The 12,165-nt window shown below is 39.6% G+C and overlaps 1 protein-coding gene across 8 annotated transcripts in view; it reads left to right on the top strand.

Moving 5' to 3' along the window:
* tns1b (tensin 1b) overlaps positions 1-12,165 on the top strand; it is a 229,136-nt gene that overhangs the window by 154,808 nt on the left and 62,163 nt on the right. For all 8 annotated transcript variants that reach the window (XM_036569578.1, XM_036569561.1, XM_036569569.1 and 5 more), the window contains 5 exons: positions 1,817-1,866; positions 8,298-8,469; positions 8,575-8,625; positions 9,076-9,198; positions 12,005-12,069. In XM_036569578.1, the coding sequence (XP_036425471.1) occupies positions 1,817-1,866; positions 8,298-8,469; positions 8,575-8,625; positions 9,076-9,198; positions 12,005-12,069 (461 nt within the window). The remainder of the gene's footprint in view (positions 1-1,816; positions 1,867-8,297; positions 8,470-8,574; positions 8,626-9,075; positions 9,199-12,004; positions 12,070-12,165) is intronic.

Raw genomic sequence — 12,165 nt, 5'->3', positions numbered from 1 at the left:
CATTTATACTTATGAAGCAGAGTAATGCAGAGAGCTTTCAGAAGGGCAGAGGAACTGTCAAAACAAACAGTCTCTGTGGGTACTAATGAAAAGAAGAGTGATACAGCGGGCTTTAGCGGTGTGGTTAATCAAGTGTCTTGATAGAGGAATGAAGAAATGAAGTAATGATAACTGATCATAACTCTTTGCTTATGTGGCCCCTTGAGAAATATTTATTTTCTCACCTGTGACAGATAGGAGAGGCTAATGTCTGGCTGCCTCTTTTTTGGAAGCAATTGTATTTTTATCATGAGACATACAAGACATCAACAGAATTAATTCTACATGTGCAGCAACAAGGCAAAAAGAAAGTATAGCAAGCAGACAAATGATTAGGTGTATAAAAGTGAATAACAATAGAGAAGTATAAAAAGAGTTGAATGATAATATAGATGTTCTCTAAGTCTAAATCGATGCCCCGAGAACAAAGTAAAAGGTAGAAGAAGGAAGCAGACAGAGATGGGAACAAGTCACTAAGTTGCAACTCAAGTCCTGAGTCAAGATAGTTGTGTCTTGGTTCAAGTCTCGAGTCAGTACAGGCAAGTCCCAAGTCAGTAGTCCTAATCTTTGAGTGCTAAACTAGTTAATATGCATTCCTCAGCTAATTTAAGGTCATAACATTAGTCAATGGTAACAGTACTATAGCCTTTTAATGATAACATATTAGCTGTATATTATTATTATTATTTTTACCCTACTGAGTAAAATACAAAATTCATGGTACACAGGTAACCATGAAAGGCATACAGGTGTACACAAAGAGTAGTGCACTACACATGAAAAACATTTGGCACATAGGATTAAAATAAATACTAGCTCAACGCTAAAACCAGCTTAGCCAACAAAAACAGCCGTTAGTTTGAATTTGAATTGAGTTGACGAATGAAGAAACAAAAACAACCAAACTGAACAAATTTTTCAGAAAAGACAGCAAAATGCTGGTGAATGTATAGAGATAAGGTTGACTTTTTTTCACCAGCGTCTTCTTATTCGGATTTTCCATTCCATAACTGCTGTACCATTGGAACAACAGGAATGACAAAGGTGGAACAACAAATTCCAATACAAAGCTGATGAATAACAATTCAACTTCAGCCTTGTGGTGAATGTTGCACTTGTGTCAGCTGCAGAAGCTGTTTAAAACGGTCTGATGGAGAGAGCTGTGTCAAACTCTGAGTCCGCTGTGTCAAACTCCGAGTCAAACTCCGAGTTTGCTGTGTCAAACTCCGAGTCAAACTCCGGGTTCGCTGTGTCAAACTCCGAGTTTGAGTGTTAAAGTCAAAGTCAAGTCACAAATTTTTCTCGATTGTCTCGAGTCGACTCTCAAGTCATCGAATTTTCGACTTGAGTCATACTCGTGTCCAAGTCATACGACACCACATGTCTGGAAGCAGATGAAAAAGAAAAAGAAGTCTTGACACTTGTATTAGTCTATGTAAAATCCTGCAGGAACTAAAGTCATGACTAAAAGAAAGGACATGTTTCACCTCTAAGCGGCACATTACAGCAAAGTACAGCCTGTGACCAACTTTAACCCCAGTCACAGTGTGGCTAAACATGATAAACATATTCCTCTGAAAGGACTTGAAGAAAACTTTTCAGTAAATATTTATGGTAGTGTGTACACTCCTTCTTGTATGAGCGTGGGAAAGAGAAAGTCTGCTTGTCTTTCAAATTTCAGGACTTTAAAAGGAAATGGAGAGTTATTTTAAAATGCAGCAACCTAGTGCTCTGCCCTTTATGCATTAAAATAATCTAATTTTTTTTGTGTTTTCAGGGCTCAACAAAATCTTCCAAGAGCATGGAGTCACGCCGGAGACCATCCAGGTAGGAGCCACTCAGCTGTTCACCCCTGTCTATCAGTATCTTAATGGCTGGGCACAGCCCTGCCCATGTCGGGCTATTCATAGTGCCAGTCAAATGAAAGCTGATCGTTTTATTGTGCATGCTTTGCATAATGATGACATACAGAGGATTTTATCAACATGTCTGTGCTGTAAAGTTCAGCCTTATACAGAGTTAGTCCACACCCTGAGTGTTCGGAATGTCCACTGCATGGTAAAAGTTTGAGGATACCTTCTTTTTAAATATTTCTTTGAAAAAATTAAATTTTAGTTAGTTATGTGGATTTAGGAAAGGTGTAGAGCAGGTTTTGCCTTAATAATGAAAATCTTTTGGCTCAGAAATGGTTTAAACACCGGTAACATGCGAGTACTGATGAGTGCATGGCAACAAGGTGATACAATAAGTCAGCTTTGGTATTATTCTCAAGGTAGCACTGTCAAAAACATTTACACACGTGATAATGTTTTCCTCAAAACAAACTAGTTTATTATTTAATATCTTTAGCAAACAAATAAAGAAAACTGTTAAAAGCAAGCTATCCCCTATGTCCCCAAATGTTTGATGGAGGTAACTGGCTCACAAAACTTTACTCTAAGTGACCATGTAGGCTGCATTGGCCATTTCAGCTTGTTAGTCAAGTGTACCCAGCCTGTGTCAAGTGTACCCAGCAAGCCGGAGGAGGACGACATTCCTTTCTCCAATTTACGGCGCATAAGATAAACACACTGGAGGAGCGTACAGTTCCATGGGTAAACTGTGCACGTCTGAATTATGAAGAGAATTCAGATCTCCCAAACAGTTTTTGAAGTGGGTTGCTCTTCTGCCTGAGTACGTTGTATCTAAACAACTCAAATGTTTAACATGACTGCCCAGTTTCCAAAATGAAAAGCTTTTGTTCCTTCCTTTGAACTCGCCTGCTTTGCAACTTCATCTCTCCTTGGAGAGAGAAAAAAAGAAGAGACACTATGATCTTTATTTTCCTCTTCCGAGGATCAGCGTCCTTCGTTTAATTCTCGGCGCAGTACGGCAAAGCCCAGTTTTTATCAAATTAGCCTCAATGAGGAAACCATCTTGCAGTCCTTGTGAGCTCATGAAATTGCCATTATAAACTAAAATGTGTAGCCCACAAAGAAGACCAGAATTAAAAGATGAAAGCGGTCTTTTATACTCCATTTCCTGGGGTGGACTGTGGGATCATGTTGTGGCAGGGCAGAGTAGGGCGTCAGCATGGGAAGATGCTTGTTGCCATGGCACCTGTTAGTGGAGTGTGTTCAGCAGATGGAGGTCAGCCATATTTTCTGTAAGGTTGTTGGTGCAGAGCCCATAAAAGATCCCCTTAAAGTAACCTCTTATCAAGTGTAGTCATATAAACATGATTGGTGTCTGAAGTAGGGCTGTCAAAAGATTTAAGTAATTAATCATGATTAATCGCATGTAGTTGTGTAGTTAATCGCAATTAATCACATCTATCTTTCTTTTTCTGATTTGACCCTAAAGAATTTTTTTTTGTATTTAAAGAGCAGTGCATTGTAACAGCTATGACAAATAAGCTTCAACAGAATGTATTTATTACCTTCAATAATTCAGCTTGGCCCTGAACATAAAAGCGGGGTGAACACAATTTCCAGTTTTTATCACCAACATCCAGTGAGAGCAACAGTGTGGCTTGATGTTCCAACTCATCTGCAATTATAGCCCTTTTGCTTTCATACTACCATGTTACGTCTTGTTTTGAGGGTTGCTGGAGCCTTCCACTTTTCCTATTGCTGTTATTAGTTTTCAGGTGGTTGATTTATCCATCTCTTGCAAGCACTGTCCAGTGAAGTCTGCTGAATGTGTCCTCCAGTGCTAATGTTACTGAGTTTACTGATGCTACCAGCTTACTTCAGACTCGATACATTTTGGTAATAAACAAATTCACGACATGGCAGTAGCTGGAAATAACTTTGGTGTATCAAGAGAGCCGTCAATAGTGCCATAAGTGGAACCATTTATTGTTTATAGTTTATATAATTATAGTTTTTGAATGAAAAGACTACAGTTGTGGAGCCATAACAACACCACGCAAGCAGCCGGGCTTTAGGCAGGAACTATAGGTGGTTCGAAGGATCAAACTAGGAAAACATGTTAATGACATGAAAAACTAATACCAATAAAATAAAATGTCATGATGTTAACTTTGAGGCTGTTAGAGTTGTCTTCAAAGTAGACAACAGAAACAACATAAACAAGTCTATTTGAGATTATTTTCCAACTCAGCATGGAGGCAAGTGTGAAACTACCTATTTATGCCATTTGCACATTGCAAATTGGTGGGATGTAAGCTTGCTTACTTATTGGCTACATTAGCATCACAGCTCTAGTATAAACCTAAAATAACTTCACCAAACATGTCTTGGCTGGTCAGTGTGGAATCACTTTTTGTATTAAATGGAGTTACGAAGTAACTAATGTTTGGAAGGAGGACTGAAGCTCCTCCTCCTTCCTTGTTAAGGTCCTATAAATTTGCTGTGATAACATTTACATACCCCACCACCACTCCATCTCCCTGTTCCTCAGTCCTCTCTCAGTCCTACCTCTGTTTTTAAGAAGAGGAGTCCAGCCTGCCATAGCTCAAGCAGTAGCTGCCTAGAACTTCAGGCCAAGTTCTCCTAGTTCTCTCCCCTCCTACACTGATACTGTTCTCTTCTTTTATGTCAATCATATATTGAAGGCATCCTGCAAACTAGCGAATAACTGTTATTCACTAATAACTTATATTACAGTGTAGATTGAAATGTTGTAAAATAGAAAACAAACGTAAATCTGTTTTACAATGCAAAGTATTTTGGGAACAACAAGAAGTTATCTGTTAATAGTAATTCCTTGTGAGAGAATTCCTGCAGATATCTATTTGATCAGCTGGATTTGGTCACCACCTAATATGAGGCATTCTGGATATAGATTTTAATATTTGTTATTATGGTTTTATTTTATTTTTAAGTTCATTTTTGGTGCTGTACAGATTTCTTAATTATCATGTAATCATCTGCAAAACTGTTTATTGTTTAACTTTTTGCAGCTTCCTAAAAATTACTTGAAACCTGCAGAATATTTACATCATATTAGAATAATTGGCTCTATATTATTGAAACCAGTGATTCCAAACTTCTAAACGGTACTGTACATTTGGGGTAAATTATTTTTTTTTTGCTGAAGTATCACTTTAAACTTGTATGTATGCCCTACAGAAACATTTCTGATGCAACATTGAATTTGCCAATTATTTGCAGTGATTATCATTTTGGAACTCCTATTTGTTTCCATATAACCTTTCAGTGTAACATTTGAATTAAATCCTTTTGTCTGTGAAAAAACTGTATAGAGCTTCTGACTGTGCTTTAACTGTGCTGAACTGATCAAAGTGGGTTGATAGAAAGTACAGTATGCGTTTGCATTACTTACATCATCACACCGATCTCCTGTCTCCATCTTTCCACACTCTGATACAAGCCAAGCGCCCACAGCCCCACGTGATGATGTTTACCTCACTGAGAGATGCTTATTGTTTCATTCCCAGCAGAAAGTGCACTGCAAATGTATTGTTTATTGTTGAAGTTAAAAGCATGTGCTTTGTGCATGTGTTTGTTTAAAAGATGCTTAATGTGATCAGTGCTGTAATGTAGTTGCCCTCGAAGAGATGCACAGAGCTTATTGGGGCTCGTAGGCGAAGTAGGGCTATGGGCAGACCCCCTGATGAGAAGCAGATTTTCCTGAGCACGGCATTTCCCCGGGAGGATACCCAAACATCTCTGATGTGCACTTTACACGGAGCGGCAGTAGGACGTCTGTGAGCGCACAGCAGCACATACAAGGAGTTGCATAGACTAGTTGTCTAGTCCAGCACTGGTTCTGGAGGTGTTTTCCTGTTATAACACACTTGATACAACTAATTAGCTATTTTGCAAACCCTTCTGGAGCTGAGACATGCAGAAGGATGGTCCAGCAAACAGCTTTTGGCTTACTATGAAGACAACTTTTTTACTTTTCGTGTAATACTTCATAAAAAAATAAAAACAATTCTGTTGTCAGCTACAAGTATGTGACTACACTGAAATACAGCACAAATACTGCTGCTGTTATAACTTCAAATTCAAGAACATGCAACTAGAGTGAGCTATTAATTATACTGTTCACAGATATCCAGAATACTGTCAGTGTTTCTTTCCTTGACTTTAACTAGGATGAGGAATCAACTAGTTGACTTCTTTTGTAAAATGAAAGCCTAATGCCATTTCTTTTTTTTCCCTACCCCTTGTTTTGGAGTCTCACCTTGCCCCTTGGAACTGAGTTACAAGGGGTAGTGGTTGAAATCTTCCCCTATGAAATGGGACCCTCAAATAAAAAAAGAGAATAATTTCATTAACAGGCTACTAGCCGTGCTCTGTAGGCGACCCTGCCAGTCTGCAGTAATAGCAGAGGAGGGTAAAGTTCAGCGACCTCACTGCTGGTCTTAGTTAAATTTAGGGCATCATATGCTGTCAAGGAGGGGGAATGCAATCATTTATTATCGCCCACCTCTAATTCTTTGACAATATGAAGCTGAAGTTTTTGTTTGAATTTTCCTTTTCTACCTTAAATGGAGCAGCAGTTACATTCTGGCACTTCAGGTGTCAGTACTGCTGGATTATTTAAGGTGGAGCAGGGAAATTTGGCCAGCTAGCTACCTAGACATTAGCATACTATTAGATTTTGTTTGCTTGTTATAAAGAAAAGGAACATAATACATTGAAACGACATTAAACTAGGACAATACAATGGTTATCGCGATTTTTTAGCAGAGAAAATATTCACATTTGTGGGTTTCTTAGGTCACTTGCGCAGCCATCTTACTGATTTTTCTTTTTTTGTCATAACACTCTGTTTGGAGTGCCTCTAAAAACCTCAGTTTGGAGGGTCATGTCATGCTAACACTTTGCCCTACCCCTCCATCTCAACAAAAATAGGGACACCCTACCCCCAGGCGTGAACACCCGAAACTAGGGCTAAGGGCTATGTGGTAGGGGCGAGGGGTGAAATGGGATTGGGCCTAAAGCGATGGCTCAATCAAAAATCAATTTTTCCTTGCCCCAAATGTCATCAATCAACCAAGATGTGTAGCGTTTGGAGTTCTTTAGTCTCTTTTCACAGTAGCTATAAAATGCTATTGCTGCCTGTTTTGGAGTTCTCACAGTCCCACAAGGCTAATGTAGCTAAAGTTGCTTATAAGTACTGAAAGCTTATAGCCATCAGGTTAATATCTTGCAAACTGCATCACTCCCCTCAAATCACGAGTTAACAAATAATCTCAAATTACCTTTCTTAAGTGGATGGATGACATACTGTATAGCTAAATACTATCCTTTTGGCTGACTTTAATAGTCGTGCAACCTCTGCCACAGACAAGGTCAGGACATCAAACCCATCTCCGATCCCCACAGATCCCAGCTGTGGTTCATTTGTACTGTGGTCTGATCTATTCTCAGCTTTTAGCATGGTAAATTGAGGTGGTTAGCGATGGGGAGGCAGATTGCTGTTCTATTATTCAGGCTCCTCATTCCTTAAAAATGACCGAATTGTTTTCCTTGGTCCGCTCAGCCGCATGCATGAAATGCAAGACATTTTCATATCTAGCTTGTTTATCTCCATGATCAATCTTTCAGCGCTTTATTTATTTATTTTTTTTGGTTCAAACCTAACTACGCACCAGATATGCGTTTAATGTACTGTGTCATGCTGACATTTCTGAGGAAACAAAACAGACAGTTTGATTTTAATGAAGTCATGCAGGCTTGGTGAGAAATACAAGACTCTTCTTGATTTTAATGAGTGTAGTGGTGAATATTTTGCAGCCACCATAGCAAACAAGAGGAATACCTTGTCAGAATGCAGAAAGAAACTCACATTGATGGTTTGGAGTGAGCTCACATGTCGAATAGCTTTAAAACTATGTTTACCATATATGGTTATGTAATGCTGGGTTGAAGTTTGTAAATCTGAGTCTCTTAAAAAATGTACTGAACTGTCCCTGGGGTGGAGCCCCTCATGTCACTGGGATGACTTTAGTTAGGGAACATAATTGTACTATATTTTATTGCAGTAATAATTTTTAAATTACATTGCTTCCATACACCCTGCCTTGACTCCTGGCTTCTTTATACTTAAAGTTATGAAAAGGTACAGATATGCAACTGTCTCCTGGAAAAGTAAATGTAGTGTGCCTGAAACTCTTTTAAGGTACACAGCTGGACATTAAGGACCGTGTTGTAGCTTTGAGGGTGCATTTACATTGCTTATGCACAGTACCCTTTTTTTCTGACAGTGTTTCTGTCTGACACTATGTTATCACATTTTTTCTCTTCTCTGTTTCTCTCTCCCTCTCCCATGCCCTCCAGGAGCATCAGCCTGATTCAGTCTATGGAGGAGAACTATGAGGTGGACCTGGTCTACATCACAGAGAGGATCATCTCTGTGTCTTTCCCCAGCAGTGTGGAGGAACAAAGTTACAGCTCTAACCTCAAAGAGGTGGCCAGCATGCTCCGCTCCAAGCACGGAGACAACTACCTGGTGAGTGCTATTCACTTACCTACTCACTTACTCACTCACTTTTGCAGCACTACTGAATGCTGTAGAATTATATTCCAATGCTGACTAATGAATATCTTCTTTCAGCTCTTCAATCTGAGTGAAAAACGATTTGACATCTCCAGGCTGAATCCCAAAGTAAGTACTTTTAATCTTTTGTTTCTTTGTAGATCCACCTTGTCAGTGTTTAGTGTACTCTGTAGTCCATTTGCACAGTTTGTATTACTCATTTTCTAACCCTTCCTCAATGGTCAGTGTCTGACCACAGAGCCACTGTTGGCTGGATATGTTCATGCGGTAGACCACTCTTACCCTAGCAGTGACACTGGTGTGTCTGAAACCCACAGCAACCTCGCTGTGCCTGATACAATTCTAGCGCCACTTACGCTACCATGACACGTCCATGTCAGCGTCACTGCTGTGTTAAGAATGATCTACCACCCAGATGATATCTGGTGACCAGGTCTTGTGGCCAGATACTGACAGCTGATGAATGGGGCACAGGGTGGATGACAAATTCTACATGATAACAAATGGGCAAGATAGGTATGTACATACAGACTCACTCTTGGTCCTTGTGTGTTTCAGGTGCTCGACTTCGGGTGGCCAGACCATCATGCTCCAGCGTTGGATAAGATATGCAGCATATGTAAAGCTATGGACACCTGGATGAGTGCTGACAGCCATAATGTTGTGGTCCTGCACAACAAGGTAATATTTAAAGGAATTATGTAGAAGTATTTTGATGAGTAAGCTAGTATGACCTCAAAGATGGTTTGCTACATATCTACGGAGCCCTGCTAGTGACATCCTGTATAAATAAAAATAATGCTTAGACACAACTTAGTGACTTACTGACACTTTGGTAGACAGCTGAGAGACAGACCTCTACAATACTATTCATAGACTTTACTGAAGCATTCACTGTAAAACATGAAGTGGATATGCCAGTTGAAGGTTTGTAACAAGCTGTGTCATTGTTTAAGCAGAATTGACATGAGTAGTATTGAATCTTGTATGAGAGGTGAATGTACACCACTGCTAGCTTGGCACTAAGATAACGTTGAAATAAGCATTATCATAGCTGTGGTACTCAAGCTACTCATAAATTCACAACTGCCGCAGTCAACACTACTGTAATGATGTTTCTTGTTGAAATGATTCACTCAAAGGTACAGATTTGACTTAAAATGAATTAGATTCAATTTGATAATAACTACAGATACTCTGACACTGCATATTTCAAATTCTCCTACTGCTCTCTCTGGTGGATGCACATTTTTAAACATTTTGACACATAGAGTTTTGTTTGTGTATGAAGTATTCCAAAGGCTTCTTTATTCAAGAGTCTTTAAAAGGCTGTGCGTAATAAGTTTGTTAAGCTACAGTTAAGCCCATTTTTGTAGTTGGGCTTCAGAAAAAAAGATTGCTTTATAGTCATCAATAATCACTAGATTACTTGATTACTCATATAATGAGTAGTGACAGTCTTACAGTCAATTCATTGCTTCAAAATGTCAGCCAACTTATCATCTTGAACTGATGAAGCCCCTCGTATAAGCGCTGAAACATCTTCCATACAAGTGCAATCACATTGACTGGCTGCTACTAGATGGTTTAATTATGTCAATGACTGATAACCTTTAAAGAAAGCGTTTAATGGTGTATTTGTTTTAAAGATAGAAAAATGATGCAGATTCTGAGGAAAGCAGTGTCCTCAGTATCTTGTCAGTAGATGGCGTTCTCATGCTGTTCTCTCCCCTCCCGAACACTGCTGGTCTATATGTGTGCAGTAATAGGCATAGAGAGAGGAATTAAGCAGATGCAGCTGCTCTCCAGTAGCTCTACACTCACCACACTGTTTGTCCTGCGTTAGAGAAGTCATCTGAGGGGGTGTTAGGAAAGGGAAATATTCTTGGTGTTCCCTGTAGTGTAGAAAACCTTCGTTTGACCTCTCAGAGACGAACTGAACTGGGATGCTTTTCTCAAACAATGCTTTGAGCTGCTTCCTCCGTGCTCCTCTGAGATGGTTTAATTACACCATTCTTGAGCCGCAGATAAACGATCTAACTATGATGAAACTGTGTGAACTGAGGCTGTAAAGTTTCCCTCCCTTGTTTTTGGGCCTGTGGTAGGTTTTAGTATCTGTTGGCTAATGGCAGGAATTGCAGTTGGGAGAGGAATGGTAGGAAAACAGTCCCATGAGGAGCGAGGGCCTTATCTGCCCAAAGCACGGCTCATCCTAGTTCCTGCTCGTATGAGAAATGTCAGCATGGTCATGACCCTGGGCGTCCCTCCCATTGCACTCTAGAGCACATACTCAATCACTAACCAGTTACAAAAAAATAGGTAACACTGTACTGTAGGGCAGTGTTCATAAAGCTACATGATGCCTACATAGCTGATGTAAACCCAAATAAACATTTATAAATTAAATGTCTTATTCCTGTAGGTGTCATCTATCACTGCTTGTCAAGTTTGATATTGTAGGAATGGTGTGGAAGAAGATGTGAAAAACATTGTGCATATGGACAATTTACATTAAGAAACAGATCTACATTGATAACAACAACATCAGCAACAACAGCAACAATGACAGTCCCTTTCTAAACCAGGAGCGTGATGCCCCCGAGAGCCACTTTCAGGCTTCTGTGTTCTATGAATGGGTGTGAAAGATCAACTATTTGACTGGTCAACAGAGGCAGAGTATTGTGGAGCTGATGATGGCATATTGTTTATTCTACCATTATGTTTAAATAGTTTTTAGTAGAGTCACTGCTTGATGCTTATTTCGGAATAATATTATTGTCTTGTTTGAAATTGCGGTGAATGTTAATTTCAGTGGAAAGTCACTGCCCCTCAGTGTCAGTTGCTGTCCAGTGCAGAGTAGACTCATTATGAAAAGAATGATGGCAAAGTTTTTTGATGGTGAATCAACTTGCCAATTTACATATAGAGTACCATGGGTTTCCTCCTGGATTCACTGGTTAGTCGAATGTGTGTGCATACAGGGGTCTGTATAGTAGATTAACCATCACAGAACTTCCTTTCATGGTCATTCCTCTTTCACACTTGCACTGAATGTCATCTAAAACCATGCGAGTGAGACCGAGAGCTGGGATTAGCGCTAATCTGCGTATATTCCTGAAACAAAAACACACAAGCATTTTTAACAAGAGATCATAAACATGATGTTGCCATGGCAAGCTGTGTTGTTCTGTATGGCAGTGGAAACTTGAGCAGATGACTAGGTGGTTGAACTATGCAGCCACTGAGAAAGCTGCTGCAGCCTACACGCTATACGCTGTATTAACACATGATCACACTATAAATCCCAGCATAGAAACTCTAATTGGTGCTTCTTCAGAAAGATCTTGTTTTTCACTTGCAGAGAGTGGTTTCTTACAAGCTGTTCATCGAACTATAACATCATACAGTCTCATACGTAATTGAATTTCATGGTTCCATACCTCTCAACTGGTATAATCTCTCTCACTTTCTCTCTCACTCTCTGCAGGGAAATCGGGGGAGAACAGGGGTTGTTGTGGCTGCATACATGCATTACAGCAACATTTCAGCAAGGTGAGGCGTACTCACACGTGTGATCATTTAATGCTGGTTTACTGTTTTAATGTATTTATGTAATTACATAGTTAATGACACAGTTACACTCTTTTA

This window comes from Colossoma macropomum, unplaced genomic scaffold, assembly GCF_904425465.1.
Source record: "Colossoma macropomum unplaced genomic scaffold, Colossoma_macropomum, whole genome shotgun sequence".
Lineage (NCBI taxonomy): Eukaryota > Metazoa > Chordata > Actinopteri > Characiformes > Serrasalmidae > Colossoma > Colossoma macropomum.
The sequence above is the reverse complement of the archived record's forward strand: the minus strand, read 5'-3'. Positions and strand labels throughout refer to the sequence as shown.